We start from the raw sequence: 25,128 nt of genomic DNA, 5'->3' as shown, positions 1-25,128 counted from the left end.
TTTGTCTGGACATTATATTAGTGCTGACCCAAAGAGTCACATTATCATTCCTGATAGCTCAGCATGGCTGGTAATGAACCAAAGGACCAGCATTGACTATAATACCTCCTAAACATATGTTATTGTCATATTATCAATAAAGCATTTACACACTGAAGCTTTCAAGGAGTTCGAGGGAGTGAGTTGTTCTTGCTTACTATTTTAGAGGCAAGTTCTCCGATTTTCTTTTGTTTACTGACCATTAAATGATGAAACAAAACTTGCTTAGAACCTAACTGAATTGAATTAATCAGTTCAAAAACATACCATTTGAAAGAGTAACATTTGAAATGTTTGGTGCTTTGGGTGAAGAATCAGCAAGAGGGTTAATGCAGTATTGATTCTAGACAGTCCCAATCTTAAACACTTGCAAATGATCTTCACTGCCAATAGCAATGAACAGTTCCTAGGAGGTCTTCATTTAGCAAGTGGTACAGTAAGCTCACCTTTTCTCCTTGTGAGCCTAGAGGCCTCTCAGGCACTGTTGCTGCTTTGTGCTCAAGGACTTTTTTCTCTGCGCTAAAATATGATATTTGCAACAGGATTCAAAAAATGTTTGTAAATATTGAACCCTGCCCTTAACTGAATGAAGTACAGATATGTACATTGACCTTCTATTATCTCCAACCAAAGGAAATTCTGCTCCAAAATGTAGCACACCTGCTGTTTGAGGTAATACTTATAATCAAACCTGTTCAAACAATCAGCTCAATTCAGCAACCACTCCCTGTTAACAACCACCCTGGAACAGCATGGACACATTTTGCATAATAAGCCACCTCTATTCAGCAATCACCTTCTAATGTAACCAGTGGCCACTCTTTCATCCTTTGTACCGATACCTTTTTTAGATCCTGAGCCTTCTGAGAAATCTAGTCAGAATATAGCGAGCACTATCAGTAAACAGTAACAACTTGTGATTGCATTTTAATTATTATGTGCAATTATGCTTTATCTTGAATTATTTATTAATTTATTAAAATTTTAATTCCAGGTCTGATCTAAGATTATTTACTCAATTATCAATCAATTTTCTTAGCTGCCAAATTTTCACTTTATTAGACTTCAACAGACAAAATTGGACATTTATCAAAATCCTTCTTTTGCATTTATTTTGATAAGGATTTTTATTGCATTTTAACGGAAGGGCATTTAGTTGGGAGCAAATTTCTAATATTTCCACCCATTTACATTTTCACTCTCTCTAGAGAAGAAAGGCAAACTACGATGCTTTTCCCTGTTTAGCCCAAAACAACTGTTTGTTAAAATTAATACAAAAGTATTATTTCTGTGTGTTTGAATAAAACAATTCAATGCTGCAATCAATTGTGTTTCTCTCCCAAGTGGTGGGATTTCTTTGAGTGTTTGCCTACAAATTCAGTCATTGCAGTTTACAATGATTACTGTGAAGCGCTTTGCAACATCATGACAAGGTACTATGCCAAATGCAAGGATAACTAATATTGTTAATATTGTGGGAATTAGCAAAAGCTTTCATTTACAACATTTAACACTACATTAACTCGGCAAGGAACTTGCAAAATCCATACGTGGATTATTGAGATGTGGTCATAAATGTGATCATTCTTAGAAAGCATTATATTCTGTGCAATATTCTGTTTCAACTGAAATCTTTCTGGCGCTCACTCACCCTCAGCCTTCGTCCAAATACAGTGACCTGTCCCCTTGCTTGCTCTTTCCGCTGCCTCCATTCCACTAAGTTTAAGCCATTTTCAATGGGCAGAGTAACATTACGTTTTCCAACAGTGGGATTGACCGTGCCTGCCAAAAGATGTGGCTCTGTTTGCAGTGCGACCTCCATTCCGTTAGCCAATATGAGTCGCAATGAACCATCTGAACCCACATGGTATCCGTTTCGAACTTGATCTAAACCACAAAGAAATTACAGTTTGTTAATGAACAAAAGGTTTGATAATGTTTGGGAAATTGATAAGCAAAGGGACCAGTTTGTAACCTCATCAATTTTTGCAAATATTGCTGACTTTATTAACTTCTTTTTTGTTTGCATGTAAGAAATTTGTTCAAATAATTTGAGGATTGACTGTCTGCAGGGAAATTGAACATTTCTTATGATGTACATGTAAGTAAGCTATTTGATTTAAAATTTGAGCCTAAACTAGAGAGTGTAGGGTAAAATTCCACGAGGGTCTATCTGAATTTACTCTAAAAATATATCATTTCAGAGCAGGTTCGTAAATACAGCCATAATTTTGAATTTTTTTATAAGCTCTTTTAAATACATGGAGGAATGCATCCTGCTTACATAATTCCAAAAAGTACTAGTAGGTAAGGCTCGGGGACCCCAGAATGTGCCTCTGCTGGAATTTAACTCGCTAAAACCGTATAGCTTACCATTGAGAACATTGCCTGGCAATCTTCCCACTGGTGGTTCACTTAGGACCACTCTACCTATTGAGTTTTGGTCGTAGGATTAACAACAGTCAAGTGGAAACAATCAATGATCCCAGTGTCTTGTCTACCCCTCCAAGTTCTGTCGATAAAGTCGGCTGGCTGGACTGTTGCTAAGATCGACACGGGGCTTGACTTGATTCTGATATTCCTTTGCCAAATATGTCTCCTTGGAGCCAGGTCAGCTTTAAAGAGACTCTGCTTAATTCCCTCACCAGATCCCCCACTCCGCCAAGTTGCCATGGTGGTAAAAATGATGGTAAATATATGAAACAAACTCTGGAAACAATGTATTGTGTGCTACCTAGAACTGGCACAAAACCTTCCAAGATTTTACTTTGTTATTTGGGGAATGGGGATGTCCAAGTGGAGTTTGTCTCTTGAGGGATTGGGTGGGTGTGGGGCCATTAGGAGATACGATTTGCATGGCCTGTGTAAGGAACAGAATTTGTGGAGTGAATAGCTTTATTTTAAATTCCATATTTCTTGTGGTCTTAACTACCATGGATGACTTTGGATTTCCAGTCATTGGAAACTCGAGCAGATTGAAAGCGAATGGAAATTGGAACCAGCTGTCTGGGAACTTCGGACTGTATTACGGGATTTGATGCATCTCTTCTCTCTCCAAACATAAAACTATCAGGAACTCAAATGCAGTTCTCTTTAATGAAACACCACATTAAGAAGGTGGGGTGAAAAATGTGATGTTTCATAGCAGGTTTAAAGGGCTTTAAACTCCACACTGTGCTAATGGCGGAAGAGTGAGGGGTCGATCACAATGAGTTCTTTGAAATAGATAATAAAGTGCAATGTTTCATGAATAGGTTTGAATACGTATTTGGTTATCGAATCATGAAACAGTGATAACGAGACATCACATTTTTCATTCTGGCATTTTTCAAGCAAAATAAATATCAGGTGATAGTTGATAAAAATCATACGTAAAGTCAATAGTCATTTTCCTTTGGTACTTGGGAGATTATATGGATTTTAGCCCCGTAACTAAATAACTACAAGATCAATACAACTGGAACACTGCAAAATCATGGGGCAGATATTAATTGTAAAACTTCTGGGAGAGAAGATAACAACAGCCCCAACAATAGACAATGAACTCACCTTGGACAAGAGTGTAGAAGGCACCTGCTGCTGACAAATTAGTTGTTATGGTAACATCATCCTTATTAGATGTCTCTACGTGTACTCGAACAGAGTTGTCAATGTTACCATGGAAACTGTTCACGTACCCAGTGGGGAACGTCACGTTGGTCAGGCGGCCATAATTATCATACCTGGACAGAAAGCAACTTTGTTGATATTTAACATATTTTATTTTCCTGAAAATGTCAGAATCATAGATATTACCATGCAAAAGCAGGTCATTTGGTCCATCCATCCTATGCTTATTCTCATTAGTCTGCTGGAGCTAACTTCTCTAATCCCAAATCCACAACGTTTCTTACTTCACATTTAGTAATGCTACCAACTTTGCAGCTTTTCCATTAAAATCTTAACCTTACGCTTTGCATTTCTTTTGGTCTTTACGGTTGCATCGCATCAATTCTTCAGGATTTCACCAAATGTATAAATAGGATTTATTTTATGTGGCGATCCTGATTTGATGCCACACAGGGTGAATCATTTATAAGTGTGAATCTTGAAGCATTGTGTCAAAATTGCCAGCAAGATAAAACTTTCAAAATACGCATTTGTGATGATTTTATCAGGAGACCCACATGCAGCATACACCAAATATCTCACCAGCGATTACACGGTCTAGATATTTCTGCACTTTGTGTTGCTTTTGAGGGGACAGTGCAGGACATTGAATAGTTTTACCAGAAGCATTCAGTACTGAAACTGGCAAACCCAAGCCTGCATGGGCTGAATTGCAGTCAGAAAATCGAGTACTGTATCTCACAAGGCGATCTCCTTAAACAAAAACAATAATAAATTGGTCATTTTCAATCCACGACTGTTTGTGGAACACTGCTGGGCACAATTGGCTGCTGCGTTTCGCCCACAAATATACGGTCAATTCACTTTACAGTCTATTCTGTGAAGCGCTTTGAGATGTTGAGAAGACGTGAAAAGCACTATATCAAATGCAAGGATTATTATTATCTTATTATTATAAATGGCTATTTTCAGCACATTTCAACCACAAAATGATTTACAACTGGAAGTCGATATCTGGACAGTTACAAATTTCAGCAAAAACACTTCATTTGTTGGTACTTTTGTTCATTTAAGTACTTCTCCCACTCGTAACACTTAAGTACTGCTTACAGTCTTCTCATTTTGATACTCAAAATTTTCTTTCCTCTTTATTTTGAAGATTAATTTAAACCAGAATATTATAAAGCAATTGTTTAAAAAATGGAGACTGCTGCCTGCTGAAAGCATCTTGCAAGATACTTCATCAAGTTTGTTGTATGATTTGTAGCAATGATCAAGACCACATGTGGTGCCACAAGAAATCTGTAATGTTAATCAATAGTGAAGCAACGTAAACGTTTGTGCTGCAGCAAATATATTTGGCCTAAAATTCTACGAAGTCTTAGCCTGTTGAGACCACTTTCTCTTCAAATATAACATGCAGAATTATGGTAATTGTCCAAATTCAGTCTTAATTTTAAAGCTGCTTCTTTTTAAGAACTGTACAAAATGGTCTTCCAAATTAAGCCTGAATTAAGAATTTTCTAAAATTTTGCACATTTTAAATTATAGGAAAAATTGATCATCAAGACGAAGGCAAAGTTAGAAAAAACTGCCCACAAAATATATAGTCACTACACTTTACGGTATATCCTGTGAAGTGCTTTGAGATGTCCCAAAGATGTGATAAATGCAAGAATTATTATTATAAAACAAGTGGAATTTCTGGCCAATTGCATCCTGCAACACCAAAGCTGATGTTTTTCTAGAGTGGGATGGCAGGGCACTCTTTCAATGTGTGTTTTAACGAATTTGTGTGTCAATTATAGGCATGATATAATTGTTATTATTAAGCAGTGTGTTGTATACTTTGGAGTGCATTTTTACTGTATTTCTTAACGTGATTTCTTAAATAAGAAATCTGACTGGGGTCTCCTTCCGGTAACCGAACGTAGGTCACAAACAACACGCCGACTTCATGGCACTTTGTTCTGAAAGTAGATTGTGATGTAGCAGCATTTTCAAGACTGTGTCATGTATTACCAGATTTCCTAATTAAGAAATCCTGTTATGAAACGCTGCAAAATTCACCCCTTTATTCCATTTTGGAGGAACACACAGCAACAAACTGCTTTGCTCACGTAAAGAATCCACTTATGACCACGTTGAATTAAACATTAGATTAAACTGCATGGAAAAAATTATGTAGAGCAGGATAAATCTGAGCTACTGCACAGCACAGGAGGCAAATCCCATGGGTGATAAGGTGACCTATGAACCTAATTAGGTGGAAAACAAAAAGAGGGAAGCCATTGCTGTTATTTGCAAATAATAACACAGGTCAATTTGGACATGGTCTGAGGTTAAGCATTGCTGTACACTTGTTCACTTTTTGTGTACTCCCCTTAAATCCTTTGAGGATTCAAAGAAATCTCGCAACTTTGCAATGGCTCGGTGTGAATTACTTTTCTTTCGTCCTTCACATTTTTTTTGCCTTCAAAGTTATTCCTCTCCCGCTTGGAAATGTCAGTGGGGCCTCAATGAGTTGGAAAGGCAAATGCTGTTTTCTGATGGGGGAAGAATTAAAATATTTTACATTACAATTTTAAGAGGACCAGGGAAGAACCATTCATCATTCTTTAAAAATGATTAATTTCATATTCCTTGCGTGCTCCATCAGTCCACTTTAATATTCCTCAGATGGTTGCTTTCTCAGCTGTAACATCATCACTTAATGAAATTATATTTCTTCATTACATAAGACCTTCACCTGGTGCTTTAATAGCCTTTTTCGATAAAAAGTTTGTGAAAACAAAATTTCTATTATCAAGGATCCTCAGAAGTCTGAAATTTTTCATAGAGAAACTCATAGAATTCTCATTTACACTAAGAATAATAATCTTTGCATCTGATAATAATAATAATAATAATAATCCTTGCATTTGATATAGTGCTTTTCACGTCGGGAGGACGTCCCAAAGCGCTTCACAGAACACACTGTAAAGTGAATTGACTGTATATTTGTGGGCGAACGAGGCAGCCAATTGCGCACAGCAATGTCCCACAAACAGTCGTGGATTGAAAATGACCAATTTATTATTGTTTTTGGTTTTGGAGGGATTATTATTAGGCGTGTGGAGTAAGGAAACTTGCCCAAGGTTTCGCCCTGCCTGGAATTGAACTCAGGTCTCTAGCTTGCAAAGCGAGTGCTCAACCACTGAGCTACAGGACTCCACGTGATATAGTGTCTTTCACATTAGAAGGATGTCTCAAAATGCTTCACAGGATGTTTGCAGTGCGGTGTCTGTATTTTGTAAGCAAACCACAAATCTAGTAAATCGTATGAAGCTCCACGCCCAGAAAGAATGGTCGTCCAATGAGGCTTAGTTCAATTGGATCTGATCAGTGCAGTGGATCACAGCTGTATGAGCAGGGGCAAAAATGTGGTTTTCTGTGTGGTGCAAAGTTAAGCAGATTCCTGTGCCACCTGTGATGGTACACAGAAGAAAGCACATCCCATCCCAACACATACCTTCTTTCATAAAATAAAGGGAGAAAAATATATTTACTCATAGAATGTGGTCCATCCATTTTCATTGCTTTTAGTTGCCAAGAGACCACTATTTCCATGGTATGTCATCATAGCCAGCTCATGCCCCTGGGAAGAGACACTCTTTAAGGCACTGTTTGTACCAATGGTAAGCCAGTAAACCTGTCCATCTGGTACCACAAGCCAGAGTGGCATTCCTGTGGCATCTCGTCGAACACTTAGCATGTTTCTATTGTTGTCTTTGATGCTGCTGATGTCTCCATTCCCAGTGTACGTGATATTGTAAAGATAGTCTCCGGTGACAAGGCTCTGGGTATACAAATGGCTACCATTGGTGGTAAATAAGTAGAGTTCTTGATCAATAGTGGAAGCCACTTCATAGAGGTATTGAGGATTAAGATATGGACGGTTTTTTTTCACAAACCTGATACGAACATTGCCAAGGTCTGCAATGTACAATTCTCCCTCAGGGCATATTGCCAGGGATGATGGGGCATTTAGTTTGGCATCCTTTGCGTAGCCATCATCACCAGAGAAACAGTCACAGTTGGCATCGTTCTTGCAATCGCAACCAGTTTGTGCTCCAGCAACAAGAGATATTTCACCGTTTGTTGTGACCTGGCGCACTCGATTAATTTTCTTCTCGTCTGTTTCCGCAATGTAGAGTATTCCATTATGGGAGACGGCAATGGCACTTGCTGCTTCTAAGGTTGAGTGCACTGCCACTTTGCTGAGCAGGAAATGATCGATACCAGGTACTTGACAGTGCATTGGGCGTCCTGCTACAATGCGAACCTGGTGATTTTCCGAGATCTGGAGCACCACATTGTTGTCCAGCACATAAAGTGAATTGTCCATAGGATTCACTGCCAGGTCAGTGGGCCATTCCAGACGCACCTGAAGACAGAAAGTTACAAAATCAACAGCTGTTAAAAACATCTGGGTTAAGCTCCTCTTTGAGAAATAAGGAAGTCATTGGTAGAACATTGATTCAGCATTTTGTCTCACACTGTTCCGATGACTAACTAGTTCACAGTAACACAGGGCCTGCAAGCTTTGGTATTTACAATAGCAATTTTTAAAAAAATTGTAAACAAGTTTAGCTTTCAAGAGGGAAGTAGACAGGCATCTGAAAGATAGGAGCTTGAAGAAGTGTCGGGATAAGGTAGGATTAAACTGATCGCCTTACACTGTGAGCTGATGTGCACTCAATGGACCGAACAGTCTCTTCTGCGCTTAGATTTCTGTGTATATAATAGCTATAGTTTGATTAATTTTAAGGTAACTGACATTATAATGGAATTTGAGTTAGGCTACTTGATAAGAAATATAAATCGAACCATTCAAATAGCAACATTTTAGTTGTGAGGAATATCTAACATATGCAAATGACTAGAACAGGTTACAAGGAAGGGTGGTTAAGATGAGGACGATGGACTCATTTAACCAATAGTTTGATGCTCTGAAGGGAAGATGGTAGAGTGGCATTCCAGAAGGATGAGATCAAATGGGACAAAAGGCCTTCTTCATCCAAAGTGATCTTGTACTCTTGAGGTCAGTTCAACCAATGTTTGAATAGCACCCCCTTTAGGAAAGCTAGCCCCAACTTGCATATATACAGACCAACAACAGTTCAAATATTGGGAGCAAGTGGTCAGAAATATAGACGACTGACTGCATGAGCAAAATCATATCTGATTTAAAAGCAACAAGACAAGTGATTATAGAACAGAGCTCCAGAGGACAAGGGCATTGTAACTGAAGGATTGATCTCTAATTGTATAGCAGAGTATATGTGGTTTAAACAGCTAACCAGAGTGAGAAGAATGGAGAGTGTGGGATGGGTTGCCAGAGCTGCAACTGTATCCTAGAGAGGACCATGTGGATTGGATTTCAGCAGTGATTGTGGTACAATAGGTGGACAATTTTCCAGAGATGGAAGAGGGCAATCCTGGCAATGTAGGACTTAAGATCCTCATCAGATGATTTTACTCATCAGGCAGGATCTTCTGTGGGTCACTGATAAATGCACTTGTCTGATAGCAGTAAGTTCTTGTTTTGACAAGTAGAAATGTGTTGGAGGTTGCCCTTGTCACATTTGTGATAGAGCCATGTCGATCATCACTGTCCTGGCTCTTTAATTGGCTGAAGAGAAAGATATCTGAAGTTCGTTTTTAGCCAGGTTAAGGAAACAAAGCACGGAATTGAAGGTTATTTTTGCTTCTGAAACTGACATCAGTTTCCAAAGGAGGAAGAAAAATGGTAAGTAGAAGATTACATTTTATTCCCTCCCCCAGCCTCAGAAATATGATTTAGAAAAAAAGTAGACTATTTAAATTATTTGGATAACAGTAAAATAAAAAAAAGTCAGAGAGAGATTTCAAGGCAAGTAGAATTTAAATGTTCACATCTTCATGCAACACAAATAGATTTGTGTGGCTAATTTTGCAGTTTGGGGTTTGTGTTACTGCAATAAACATATCAATATTTGATAGCTTATTTTGTAATATGTGCGTTTGATTCAACATTACAGTGTGTAAGCTGAAAATGTGATCAACTAGTTAAATCAGGGAGGCGATATTTTTTAGTCAATTGGATGTCTGACGTATGCAGAAACCCATACCATCCATACAATGTTCCATATAATAATAATAATAATAATCCTTGCATTTGATATAGCGCTTTTCACGTCGGGAGGACGTCCCAAAGCGCTTCACAGAACACACTGTAAAGTGAATTGACTGTATATTTGTGGGCGAACGCGGCAGCCAATTGCGCACAGCAATGTCCCACAAACAGTTGTAGATTGAAAATGACCAATTTATTATTGTTTTTGGTTTTGGAGGGATTATTATTAGGCGTGTGGAGTAAGGAAACTTGCCCAAGGTTTCGCCCTGCCTGGAATTGAACTCAGGTCTCCCGCTTGCAAAGCAAGTGCTCTAACCACTGAGCTACAGGACTCCACATATATGTATGGCAACCACATATAAACATTTCCCGAAACCTGGAATGAAGTACACACTCACTTTCCAGAGGAATACATTCTGTTTTCCTAACTCCAGAAAATATTGGGCACGAGCTAACTAGGGCCAAGGCTTGGGGCTCCAGCGTGTGTATTGAGGTGCTGCTGGAGTTTAACCAGCCAACATCATAGCTTACCACTTAGGGTTTAGCTTATAGGGTCAACAGGAGCCCAGTGAGAAGATTCCCTGCCCCAGGGCTTTGGGCTCAACCATTCTGCTAAAGTTGTGGGGGTGGGGGGGGGGGAGTTGAGAAGAGTTCATACACATAGCCAATTGTAAACTGTCCCTTGGTTTGTTCTCAATTTGCAATTATGCAGCCATTGATAACTATCACAGTAGCTCCCAGGGGAGACACACAGCAAAGCCAAGCAAGTCTGCAGTAATCTAAGGCCTTCTTTGAGACAGACAGATGCCCTGAACCCTGCAAGCCTCCTTGTAGGTAGGATGGTCATGGCCGGACATCACCAATGATGATCATCACATCGCATTTTTCAATCCAAAGCAAAATAGCACCAGGATATATCTTTACTAATAATCAACTGTTATTTGCATAGGAAAATGATTTGGGCAGAAAAATGATCTGAAATAAGCTCTGCTGAATTTCCTGGCTGACACTTGGGAAACAGCAACAGCCTCTTTCATAATAAATGGGTTATTTTTTCTGGTGCAGTCTGCATATTTTCCCCAGTATTTGCATTAACATCAAGAAGCACATTTCTTTTAAAATAACCAGTGAATTTTCAATGTTTAAAACCTGTTTCCTGTCAAAGCTGCCTTTTTAAAATTTCATGCCCTGTAGTCTCATGGTACCTTTGAGACATAATAGAAGAGCTTTTATTCTTCTCAACGATAAAAGAATATTCTTGCCCCAGCTCACATGGCAGACAGCCAAAACTGACTGTTTTCAGTGTGTTATCAAAATCTAACCAACAAATAATAATAATAATCCTTGCATTTGATATAGCGCTTTTCACGTCTTCTAGACGTCTCAAAGAGCTTCACAGAATAGACTGTCAAGTGAATTGACTGTATATTTGTTATAAAGGGAACAAAGGCATGTGTTCTCTTTATAACAACAACAACAACAAGATTCCATTTAGTGAGCGCCTTTCACGTTGGGAGGACGTCCCAAGGCGCTGTACAGTTGGGTCAGGACCCGAGCAGGGGGAAATGGTCAGGGTGAGGGAGGGAGCAAGGAGGGGGGAAATGGTCAGGGTGAGGGAAGGGAGGGAGCAAGGAGGGGGGAAATGGTCAGGGTGAGGGGAGGGAAGGGAGGGAGCGAGGAGGGGGAAGAGAGTCGAGAGGGGAGCTGAAGGCACGGTCAAAGAGAAGAAAGAAAAAATAACATTATTTACAACAACAAGATTCCATTTATAGAGCGCCTTTCACGTTGGGAGGACGTCCCAAGGCGCTGTACAGTTGGGTCAGGACCCGAGCAGGGGGAAAATGGTCAGGGTGAGGGGAGGGAAGGGAGGGGGCAAGGAGGGGGTAGAGAGTCGAGAGGGGAGCTGAAGGTATGGTCAAAGAGAAAGGTCTTGAGACCGGCCTTGAAGGAGGAAAGGGAGGAGGCAAGGCGAAGGCACTGGGGGATAGCCAATACCCTTGTATTGCCATTAAATTAAAGTAGATGACTATTAAATAAGTTCCACAGAAAGAAGAGGTAATTGCGGCTGGATCTGAAATTGGCTCCAAGGAGAGATACCAAGCAAAGCCAGGCAGATATGCAGAAATCCAATTTTATCTTCTGAACTGACACACTGAGGAACTAAGTGCCCAAATTCCTTTCACATAGAACTCTTATAGTCAATAAGAAGAGACCTTTATCTCATCGGTCTGGGCTGGATTCAAACCCAAAGGCACTAAAGTTGTTAGCCTTGCTCAGTTGGAAGCAATCTTGCCTCTGAGTCAGATATATTCACTTCACTCGACATGTCCCACACAGCGAGACAATGTTACATGCAAATTAGACGCTGGTTAGACTACAAAATACACAGACACTATACTTTGCCTATAACACACTTTGAGACATCCTCCTAATGTTAAAGCTACTATATTAAATGGAAGGATGATTATTATTATTATTATAAAAGTGAAAGGCCGGTGTCTAAGGCACTGCACTAAAGTTCCCATTTGCTTTGGTTACCAATCTTATAATGTGACTAAATCGACACACTGATTTATGTGCACTTTGCTCACAGAATGGCTCACTGGCCAGAATCTGTATTTAGAAAAGAAAAATTATGCATAAAGTTACAAAAGTAAACAGAAATGTACCATCTGGACTGCAGTGTGAAGTTTGTGTTGACACAGGATTAACAATTTACTTTATTTAAATTTGCTTCCTTTTGTTTGGAAGCCAAAATATTTCTTAGTGGAACTGTCATACAGAGATAATGAATAATATGACTGGGGAGATGTGGGCCAAAATCGAAAAGAAATACGATGAGCTGTAAATATAAAAAGGAGTCTGGATTTTCATATTCTCTTTCGTCAGCAGAAAGTTTCATTTATCAGATGTTCAGTTAAGTGGAACTGACTGCATTATGACTAAGTCTGAGAAGAATTCACTGTGTTCCTGGACAGAAAGCTTTGAAGCTCTCAGCCCTTATGGAATTGCACGACATATCATCAATAATAACAGAAATGGAAGGACGTAGGTTATCAGGTATCTCTAGAAGGGGTTTTATTTGACCCTTGAAGCTCAAAAGAATTTTAAGTTGTGCTCTAACCTCACCAATGAATGGAGGTGAATAATTTTGTGTTCAACACATTCTATGTAATTTTAGTGTGAATGTCAGTGTGAATGCGTCAATGATGCAATATATGCAATGAGTGTCTGTTGGGTCTTTTATCATTGAGACATTTCTGTTAATTGGTGAAAGCAGACCATGTTTGCAGACTGTGTGATTGATGTTAGGATCTAAAATGCTACATTTGGAATCCAGATTTATTGTGTTAATAACCCTTGCAGTTTGCGAATATAAGATTGCAAAATATCCAATTGCAAAATTCATGGCCAACTTGCAACCCCCAAGTTGGTAGAGTAAGAAAAGCTTGGTGAGTAAACCACTGATAGGAATGGAGAGAGTTTCAGTGGCTATTCCTTTGGTAGACTTTGATAAGAATTTATTATTCTCCAGGCACAGGTGTCATCTTGCTCAGTTAGTAACAGTCTCGCCTCTAAGTCAGAAGGTTTCAAGCCCAACATCAGAACCAAAAACTCTTATTTTCTAGGCCGACTCTCCAGTCGAGTACTGGGGGTGTCCTGCATTCTTGGAGGTAATTAACTTCAAGGTGAACATCCCAATGGTATATTTGTGGATCTTAAGAAAGCTCTTAATGAGAAAAGGCTATTTGGATGCTTCCTTCCTTCCACTGACCATGAAAAACCTTATCCTCTCTTGGACTCCAACTCACTACCTGAATCTTGTGAAGAAAAGCTTTTCACAGATACTCTCTAATCCCTAAAAGTAATCAAGCAAAAATATATTTAAAATGCATCAGTTATTAGTGCACTGGCTCTTGAACAGCATGAAAGTGTGACATAAAACTGAAGAAACAACATAAAAATAATCTAATGTGGGAAGAATCCTACTCGAATTCTGTACTTCAGGACTTGGTTATATAATTACCAACATCAATTGATGGTTTATCTTTCAGCATTTACTTTCCCCCTCCTCCATATTTATCCTCCAAATGTTTTTCGACTACAAAATACAGTCAATTCACTTACAGTATATATATACAGTATATCCCGTGAAAAAGATGTGTCGATGACGTGATAAGGTGCTATATCAAATGCAAGGATTATTATATTATTATGTCGACAAACGCAGCATCTCTTATGGAAAACAGGTTCTTATCTGTATCTGATCATAAAATGCCAGCTCCAAGACATTACCTGGGAAATATCCATCACGGAGTCACAGCTAAGAGGCCGTGCTGACGTCAGGTCATTCGAGCCGATCACAGATGAGATGATTCCATTCTGGTCAATCCGGCGGATCATGGTGCCATCCACAAAGTATATCAGACCAAATTTATCAATAGTTATACCTGGGTACGAAAATATAAAGAATAATACTGCATAGATATGATGAAAGGGTTTGGAATGATACAACATAACATTTTGTACTGTTACCCAAAGTTTGTTTCTCCATATTATTTATGTATAGCATTAATAAGAGGGGATCCAGATCTGGCATTTATGGAACTCAGGGGCTATTGATTCTCAGAGTTTTTCCCATTTATTTATTTGCCTCTCTGTTGCCATGCCAACTTCTTATTTCAGTTTGTTAACTCCATGAACTTCAGTCTCTCAACAGAAGTTAAAGCCTCCAGTTGTGCTTTTGGCTTACCACCCTTGGACTCTAGAGCCAAGAAAATCCTCTAAACTTTCAAGTGTTGAACAAAATCTTTAAGTCAACCAAAATTGAAAGAAACAGGTCAAATTGTAGTCTTTACCTCTCGGACTAGTTAGAGAGGCTTCAATTGCTTTTCCACCATCCCCGCATCGAGCCTCATCAAAGGGAAGACACTGATCTCCTGTCCCAGCCACCACCGCTGCATTCTTCGCTACATCCTTGCTTCCAGTGAGGGCTTTTATTTTATAGATACGTCTGCTGTTTGTATCAGACAGGAACAGGGATCCCAAAAGAGGGTCCACGGTGAGGTAGTACTTGTGTGTTGGAGTATTGCTGGGGAAAAGAAACACGCAATAGAATATTTTAAATACAGATATTGGGTTAACTCCGAATTAAGATCAACCATCTTACGTTCATTTATAAGGTTGAACTTGGTTAAAGAATTTTGTTAGAGTATGATGACGAAACAGAACAATTTTTATTAAAAGATCAATGGGGGCATATATCTGTTCATCACCAGTGATAATTATCATATTACAAACCACATCTCTCCCCATCCCATCTTATATTTTCTCCTATATGCAGCTTCTATTTGTTGGTGAGTCCAAGACAAGGGAACATACATATAGCGTAGTTAGTGGCAGATCTAAAAGGCAGTTTACGAGGAACTTTTTCATACCAATGGAGTGAGAATGTGGAACTCACTGACGAAAATTATGGTCTAAGCAAAAAGCATCAAAGTAGTTCAATAGGAAATGTGATGCCGTGAGGGAGAAAGGAACAGAGGAGAATGGGAGAGGCTGAAAAGAGGGCTGGAGGCTCCCATGGAGTAAAAACACCAGCACAAACTAGGTGGGCCAAATGGCCTGTTTCCATTCTGTAACGTTCTGTACAATTCTATGAAATGATTCAGTGTATGGCATTTGAATTCTGCTGGACAGGACTAACAGTGTCAATTTTCGTCGTTCTCTGGGATGGACCACTCAATCATCATATAACACTTTAACTGATGGTTGAGGTAATGGCATTTCTGAACTGAAAAGTAAATGTCGCTGTTGCCATCAATTGGTGCTACAAGACTCCACAAAGAGACTGTGTAAACCCCTTGAATGGATTTATAAAGAAGCCTCAACTACTATGAGAATTCAAGTAATCTCATGGAAGCAAATATAAAATCTACAAAATACTTATGAGGCATCTTACTTTCCTGGGTATTATATGAGCCAGATCTACATAAGGATGTTTAGTGAGCTGTGTCTAAAATCTGTGTCTAATTCAATTATCGTTTCCATAGTAACATTTTCCCCATGAAGGCTGGTTGAATAATCATCATTTGCAGGGCTTGCTAACATTATAGTAATTTTATATTCACACAGCTAATGATTGATTCACTCCCTATATCTGAGCAAGCATAGAAGTTGCTTTTGACTTGTGGAAATACATAAGTTAACTTTAAATGTCACAGAAATGTATTATGTATCTCTTCTATTACTCCAATTGTTGTCTTTTTTGTTAAAATGATTATTTTGGGATGGAATCTGTTCCAGTGTGGGGTAGAGAAGCTTGACCTCCTTCATGTATGTCAGCTGGGAGGAGCTGGGAAACCAGACTGGAAACATTGTTGGAGGATACGGTTGAAAAAGACTAAGAATCTGCGGAATTCAAAAAAAAATGTGCAAAGCAGGTCAGAGAAGTTCAAAGGCTGTAGGAGAAGGGTTATTTTCTCACAAATAACAAGATTTCAATAGAACTTAAATACTCATTGCAAATTAACAACAACAACAATTTGCATTTATATAGCGCTCTTCATGCGGGGTAGCTTCCCAGAGTGCTTGAAAATATAACACATGATGATATCTATTGAAAGACATAGTGCACTTATGCTTCAGCTGAATGCACTATAAAATACCACCTGTTCCTTTTACAGCAGAGGAAACTGTTGCTTTTGGTCAGCACCTTCACTGATCAAAAAGGTTACACTAGTTCCAATTAGCTATTTATTTTATATGCTTGTGGATGACACTATTTAATTACAAGAACTCCTCTATTTTGAACTCATTAAACTCAGTGTTATTTTCCTAATAGCAAATTACAGATCTTCAAAATCTGCAATAACCACTACATTAACATTCAATCAGAATACTGTATGATTAGCACAACAAATGCTGCGATAACCTGAATCTCCATTTAGAATTTTCCCTGCTTGGAATTTATAATGCGAGTTCTCTTTAATAACTGGGATAATAAAAGATTTCAATACTGTAAAATAAGTTTTAGAGGTGTCCAACATAATAAAATATAATAAAAATGTCATTTCACTTTATATGAGAACAAATATGAAAACTCCAGCCATCAAAAGGTTTAATTGAATGGATTTGTTTTTAAAAATATCATAACCTTGATAGGATTAGCATTAGGGAAGAAGCTACTAAATTAAGGTGACACGATTTGAGAGATGACAACTGTCTCACAATTAGTTCATATTTTGCAAGTTTTAATATTTGTTACATGAAAGCTGCAAGGCAGCTATGTTGTCCAAATGGCTAAAAGGTGGCCCGAAGTGGAGTCTTTTGAGTGCTCCATTCCTGCTGCAGAGAGCTTTGAGCTAGCTTCAAGTCCATTCTTTGTGCTAAGGTCAGGGAAAGGGAGAAATTCACACCGTGGCCAGGCACATTTTTCAACTGTTTTGACTGTAACTTCATATCATCACCATTGATATTTATCACATCACAAGCTACATTTTGCAGCTTGATGTTTCTAGCAGCATTAAGGAAAAGCAGCACTGCATTTCATTTTAACAGAGAAAGAGACTAATTTACATAACAAAATGTAGCCTATTTCATTTCCGAAACCAAACATCCTCATGGCAAGAAGCCATTAAATTAAGGTGACACGATTTCAGAGATGACCTTCATTTGTCACTTCTTTACAAGTACAAAGTGTTTTGTTTAAATATTAAAAATACTCCCAACTGCACAAGATTCCCTCTGAATATCAAAACTCTTATTGTGATTTTACACATTTTCTTTATGTTTCTGTTGACTTCGTTTTGTAGAAAGTCAGCATAAAGGCTTTTAGAATTTTTCAATTATGTGAACCCATTATAAAAATAAATATAGAGGAAATAATAATAATAATAATCCTTGCATTTTCACGTCCCAAAGCGCTTCCCAGAATAGACTGTAAAGTGAATTGACTGTATATTTGTGGGCGAACGCGGAAGCCAATTGCGCACAGCAATGTCCCACAAACAGTCATGGATTGAAAATCACCAATTTATTATTGTTTTGTGTTTTTGGAGGGATTATTATTAGGTGTGTGGAGTAAGGAAACTTGCCCAAGGTTTCGCCCTGCCTGGAATTGAACTCGGGTCTTTCACTTGCAAAGTGAATGCTCTAACCACTGAGCTACAGGACTCCAATCTTTCTCTTTCTCTCCTCCCTCCCCAGTTCCCTACAATACTATGCATTGACTTTCTGAAAATTAACATTGGTGCTCTGAATTTGAACCTCCCATTATTCCATTAGATCCCGTTTGATTCTCTGCAGACTGTTTTAAGTATATAACTGAATGCCTTGACCTTCAAGGTATCAAGGCCACTGCCATGTGGTATGAAATGCTCCAACTAAATTAATTTTGAACCATACTGCAAATGACAGGTGGCTAACGCTAAATTGGGAGCTGAAAATGTGGTATGCATTCACAAACTAGAATTGTTACACTAAGGGAAAACCAGCATTTGGGAGCCTTTGGGATCCTTCCCTGATTCACTGTTAACCCCTAGAATCCTGGATCTCTGTCATTATTAGCACAGTAACTTCTGGTTTGCAAATCCCATCTTCCAATTCCATTATCTGATTTTCTTCCTGTCTACCAGAAAACATTACATTCTGCCTATCACTATGGAATTAGCAGTCACATAATGTTTTGCAGGAGAAATAAAAGCATAACCTTAACATTCAACAAAAGTGAGTGGTATATATTATTGCCTTACCTGTGCCTGAAATCTTTATTTCTGACAGAAGGCAGGTAGAAACCAGGTAAAATAGAGATAGAAAAAGGTATTTAGCATTAGTTTGGAAGAAACAAACATTCAAAAAGAATACTGACACCAGAGATTTATCAACGTGGATTGGCATTTTTTTTTGGTCACCTGAATACCTGACACATGCAGAAACAATCACCCTGTGAGTATTCAAACTAGACTGAGTTCTCCATATGAATGGAAATTTCCTTTTGTTAGGAATGCACAAATTAGCAAGAGCCAAGGCTCGAGAACCTAAAAGGGTGTGTTCAGGATACTGCTGGAGTTTAAGCAGGTAAAACTACACTGTGCGCCATTGGGAACATTGACTGACAAGCTTTTCATTGCTTGTTCAACTAGGACCACTCCAACCCATTAGGGCTTTGGCCTTGCAGGGTTAACAGGAGCTGTGTGGAAAGAAACTTAACCCCATATGACTGGTCTGCTTTCCACATCCTGCTAATGAACCAGGTTGGCTGGTCAGTCAACAACAGTGCTTTGGAGTACTGCCGATCTGTATGGTTCAGACTACAGAGACTGTCACATAGGATTGACTCGATTCCAATATTCCATTACCAGGAATGTCACCTTAGAGCAAATGCCCCCCACGTACATTTGGCTGCATAGAAAATAATTTTAACTGCAATACTACAGTTCAAATACATTCAGAATCACATGTACATCCTTGTCAGATCAGGCCAAAGTAAAATAAATTTCCATAGTTTGAATTCAATTGCAAATGGAGATGGTCCAGACAACAAAATTGCCTTGACATTTAACAATAGTTTTTGTGATGTTATAACGAGAGAGGAACGAACAGTTTGCTCGCTGTTAAATGCAGTGATGTTGATGATTTATATTTAAAATGAGATTTTTCACTATCTGGTGTGAAAAATGGAACTGTATAATCATAGAAATTGCAGGATAAGAAGCCAGTTGGCCCATTGATGCTATTTGGTTACTACCTCCCACTTGTCAACATTAAACTACATTTTCCACTTAATACCCCAACCTGCAGTCTATGTCTTAACAACAACAACAAAATTACATTAGTATAGTGCCTTTCACATCAGGAGGACGTCCCAAATTGCTGGACAGACAGAGTTTCAGACCCGAGCTGGGAGTCAGGATTGGGGAGGGCAGAAGGCAGGGGGGGAAGCAGGGTGATCGAAAGCATGGTTGAAGAGGAGGGTCTTGAGATGGGTCTTGAAGGAAACAAGGGAGGGGTCAAGGCGGATGGACTGTGGGATGCAGTTCCAGAGGGTGGGGCAGAGTGGCAGAAGGCCCACCTGCCAATAGTGGGGTGAGCGAGGCAGGATGGTAGGGGGTTAGAAGGTTGCAGAGGTAGGGGGGAACAAGTCCATGGAAGGCTATGAAGGTGAAGACCAGGATCTTGAACTGTATCCTCTGTGTGATGGGAAGCCAGTGGAGTCGAACTGATAAAATATAGGTACCTCTTTTAGATCATGATTTACCAACAGATGGTTTCATAGGCAATACAGAAAATAATTCTAAGTTTATTCTGTGTGTTTGGTGATGAATCGTGAACTCCTCCTTTTTGCTTCAGCGTCAATTGGAAATACAGTAATTGCCAAAACTGAGGTAATTGTGTCAATGAGAATGATACATCCAGTGCATAGGTGGAAGATGTAGACTCTTCAATCATTCAATCAGAATGTTTTCTAACAAAAGACAGAACTGGCTGCAGGAACCTGAGGTTAAGCAAATTTGAACGCTTCTGAAAATTTGAACCATCTGAACAGAGTTAGGCTTCAATAGACAGATCCTGAGTCCTGCGACAGATCCTGTGTTTATATTTAAAGGAACTGGAAATGTCTACTTCAACCTCCTCTAACTTACAGTGGCAGGCTTCATGGAGGATATGGTGGTGATGATAGAGGAGGGGGTGACAAGTTCAAAGGTGTGGAAGGAGGGATGGGTAGTGGTTGGAGTGTGGGGGGGCATTCAGGAAGGGATGGAAGTTGGGAGGGCAGTGGCAGCTGAGCGGATTCCCTCAATTTTGGACTTGAGAAAGTCCAGCATTTCCTCGCAGTGGGAGTCGGAGGAAAGAATCTGCGAGGCATGGTGGGGAGGGCGAAGGAGCCGGGTGCTGATGGAGAACAGGAGCCTGGGGTTGCCCTTCGCCTCCAGGATTGACCTGAAATAGAAGGACAATTTGGCCGAGACAACAGCGGAGCGGTAGATTTTGATGTGGTCCAGCCAGATGTGCCGGTGGACCATTAGATCAAGAGTTATAATACAACGGAGTGGGGAAGATTATCTGACTGAAATTGCAGCAGAATTGAATGAATAGTGAGACAGCCAATTCCAAGATCCTTGCCTCCACTGCTCTTCAGCTAAAGACCTTTGCTACCCCAATCCCATTGTCAGGTGACATTAGGAACTTGCTAGCTGGAAAAGCGTTGTTGGAACATATATTCCACCTTCCGTATAGCAACTCAACCTTAAACTGACACCCTTCTTACTACATTTCTCACCCCAATTTTGTTGGGAGTTTGAGATTACAGAATAATTTGGTATTAATAAGAGGGATGTAAGAGGTGTACAAGTTTAACCTTTTGCCTTTTTTACTTGGAAAAAGAGCAGTTACATGACCGAGTTACTGTGAAACAGCTAACACCTAAAGTTATCGTACCTTAACTCCAGTACATTTGTAGCATTGCCTGAGGGGAAGATCCTACGAATATAATTGAAATCCCCAACGTATATGCTTCCATCTGATCCACATGCCAAGGCAACTGGTGCAAGGAGCTTGTTACCATCTGCAAGACCATTGCAACTTGGGCATGAAATGCTACGTCTGCGGCCATTTCCCATAATACTCCCAATGATAGGTGGCTGTTGGGATATGAACTGATTTTCTCCATTTCCCTTGTGCAAGATCCCTGAAATCAGAAAAAATAGAAATATTATTATTGAATAGGATACACAGTTGGATAGGATGGTTTGTATTAACATTTAACAAATACAAAAAACACTATCTCTGGAGGGATAAACTCTGCTTACCTAATTCCGGAGAGTGTCATAGCAGTAATAATCCTTACATTTGGCATACCTCCTTTCATGCTGGGAGAACGTCTCAGAGTGCTTTGTAGGATATACTGCAAAGTGTAGTGACAGGGTGTTTTTGTGGGCAAACGTTGCAGCCTAGACTAAATGAGTTCCAACATAGAGCTTGGACCCACAACTTCTAACTCAAACCAAGAAGGGCTACCAACTGAGCTGAGACACCGTTCAACACAAATTGGCAAGAGCCAAGGGCTGGGGAACCCAAAGTGTGTGTTGGGTTACTGCTGGAGCTTACAGCTAAAATCACATTACTTGTCATTGAGAGCACTGTTTCACAAGCTTCCTGGTACTTATCCAGCTGGGACCAGCCTACCCGTGAGGGTTTTGGCTTCCTAATGGGTAGGCTCGATTAACAAGAGCTGAATGGGAAAAATCCACAAGAATCCAAATGGCCTCCCTTTCCAAATCCTGTTGAAGCACCAAGCTGGTTGGGCTGTCATCAGCAGTGGCCTGGGATACTGTTGTCCCAAGCTTCAGTGCATCAAGCAAGAGATTCCTGAGGACAAATTCCAGTTACTGAGAGAATGATGGGTTTAAGTAATAGCAATAAATGTTTGTACACCTTTGTAAAAGAGAGGAACCTCATTTATATCTTTAGTTCATATAATTGTCATTGAAATATACACATCAGTGATTAATGGTGGCAGGCTTTAACTGTGTAACTGCTGTTAATAAAGAGCCTTTATTGGGTTCTTACAAAGTAAATTATAAGAACGTTTAGGACATGGTTAATAAATAGCATCAGATCTTTAAGCACTTTTTTCAATTTTTCACATATGAATTAGCAGAGTAAGTTTCCAATATTATGTGAATATATCACAAGAGACGTACAGACAAAACTGCTCCACTGCCATTTGAGCACATCCTGCAAGAATACAAGGCGACTCTGCTATTATGCCCCTGCCATACCCCCCCTCCCCCCTTACAGTGACTGCAGTACACTTTGGGTTTTGGCTTCTGGTACTGACTGGCCAGTTTTCCGAGCATTACACTCATGTGCGCTGTGTGCAGAAAGCGCAATGATGTCACTTCATACACATGTGTGCTATTCAGGAAATGACATCAGTGGCAACCTGGTGATCTTGGAGATTGTGACAAATTGCCATTTTTTTGCATGCCTCCTTATAATGTAGAGACCAATTTATGAACTCAAATCACTGCACTAAAACAGGATCTCCCTGCGTTCACTCCACCTTTCTCTCATTACAGACAGCATCAAGTATTAAATGATTCCAGAGTCCTGGTTTCAACAAAACACTTAGATAACCATTTCGAGATCATCTTCTCGGTAAAGAAATATATCCTAATATCTATATTAAAACCACCCATCACAAATATCAGTCAAACTAGTGTTTGTTCAGTCTGACAATGTACCTGAAGGTTAAATGTATCACAGGGAGCATCACAATGAGTACTTACCACTCTGTATGTTGAGGGCATGGTGTGTGTCTATTGTCCATCCACCAAGGTTAGATGCCTCTATCTCATAACCCTGCAGAACAGCTGTCCGCTTTTCCCAGAGTATCAGGTCAGGACAGGATTCATATTCATAACCCACAGACACTGCAAGAGATTGAGCAAAAATAGGTTTCATTGATGGACAGTCCATTCAGCAAATTGCCGAGGTCTAATTAGGTAAAGAGCTATCCCTGCCAAACTGCTTAAAATCAAGTCCCTTTATAATTTAGCCTGATTAAACTCCAGAAAAACACTCTCAAGGCAAAAGGACAGATGCTCCAGTGAAGTAATACTGCTATGGCTCTTCATCTCGAGAGGCCTGAGTTTAAAGCTGGCTCATATGTGAGGAAAAGGTCACCTCTTACAAATCCGTGTTCAGGGATCAAGCTAAAGCCTGATTTAGTCTTATTCAAGATCTCAGCAAGTATGGGTTTACATAATAATCAAGATAATTCTTGCTTCTGAACAATATTGAACAAGTAAAGCATTACATTAGTAGGACCTTGGTGGCATAGCAGTTTAACAAACCTCTCCTTTCACTTCACCGACTTGGCAGGTTTGTTTCATATGTAGCTCAATTGTTGACCTATTCTCACATGCCTCACCCCATTATGAATCAAAGTCATTCACCAGTGCTTACCATTTATTGGACCTTGAAAAATTTTTATACTGTCTACCATTATGCAGAACAAAGAGACCAATGGAGTGATATCAAGCTCTATACTATTTTCCCTTGATGCACAGCTCCAGTGGAAGAGAAATAATTCTGTACAAATCATCAATACTTTAATACCAGTATATAACCTTCACTCACTGGTATAAGGGAAATCCTCTCTCCGGAGTGCAAAAGCCTCCCCTGGGTCCACGGGCATAAACCTCTGTAAGGCCCACAAATCACCTACTTTTAACCTGTAAGACCATTTTGTACAGCCACAGTCAGAGAAAATTAGGTATTACCATTGATGCCTGCCGTTTATATTGGTTCAGATCCACAGCTGACCTAGAATACTTAGGTCACACATCTTTATGGCGTTCAATACAAAAATTGCTTGAATTTAATATCAAGTAAAGTCATTGTTGGAAGGAAGCTACTGGAGTATTGCACCCACTGTGAAAGCCCTTTTATTCACAAAATAAGTCTATCTATAAATTACGAGAAAAAGGGAACTCTGCAAAGTGGGGTTGAACACTTATTGCTCACTAATGGTAGTGAGTATTTCACTCTGCTCTTATAAGAATAATCCTACATTTTATACAGCGCCTTTCACATCAGGACATCTGAAGAGTGCTTCACTATCACTGTATTTTGCAGGTGAAAGGGCGAACTAATTTGCACATAGAAATGTACCACAAACAGCCTGAAGTGAATGACCAATTTTATCCTGGTCAAGATACTGGGAGAAACTCCTTAATATTTTGGAATAGTGCCACATCGACCTGATAGGATAATAGTAAAATCTCACAATAAGCATGGAACAAAATGTTTGTTAGTAGGATTTAGAGTTACAATGGGTCAATTTAGTGGTACATTCGATATTTATCATATTGAATGTACCTGAATGTTCCTCCCTCTTGACCCCAATGAGTGTGACTCCAAACTTGACTCTGGTCACAGTGGCTTTTATTCCAATAAAATTCAGGAAGAATCCACTTTTCAATAAAATCATGCAAAGATAGATGCATGGTTTCATGCCAGGGTCTGTGTCTGTGCCCTCACAACAGTTTTCATTACCCTATCCATTAGAGGGAGCATCTCACCAGATGCGACAAGAAAACAATATTCAATCAGCCTGCTAGGAACCTGCATTCTATGCTCTCTTTCAAATTCTACTGAGAATATCATGGTGTAACTGATGCCTTCATGAGACAACTCGTAATTTGCACAGGTCCCATTTTGAAACATAATATGTGGGTATTTTTCATGTAAAGTTTCACTTTCTTCAATATTTGAAATGGATAATCAAATAGTAATAACATGGTGGCAGACGGAAA

General features: G+C 39.4%; 1 protein-coding gene across 1 annotated transcript in view; it reads right to left on the bottom strand.

The window, feature by feature from the left end:
* The window catches only part of LOC103184642 (teneurin-4), a 359,161-nt gene that overhangs the window by 24,104 nt on the left and 309,929 nt on the right, over nt 1–25,128 (bottom strand). The window contains 7 exon segments of the mRNA XM_042334411.1: nt 1,691–1,926; nt 3,589–3,761; nt 7,197–8,074; nt 14,102–14,256; nt 14,665–14,897; nt 21,245–21,494; nt 23,098–23,241. Of these exon segments, the coding sequence (XP_042190345.1) occupies nt 1,691–1,926; nt 3,589–3,761; nt 7,197–8,074; nt 14,102–14,256; nt 14,665–14,897; nt 21,245–21,494; nt 23,098–23,241 (2,069 nt within the window).

The sequence above is a fragment of the Callorhinchus milii genome, unplaced genomic scaffold, assembly GCF_018977255.1.
Source record: "Callorhinchus milii isolate IMCB2004 unplaced genomic scaffold, IMCB_Cmil_1.0 Scaffold4, whole genome shotgun sequence".
In the NCBI taxonomy this organism is placed as follows: Eukaryota; Metazoa; Chordata; class Chondrichthyes; order Chimaeriformes; family Callorhinchidae; genus Callorhinchus; species Callorhinchus milii.
This window is presented reverse-complemented; position numbering and strand designations above follow the sequence as displayed.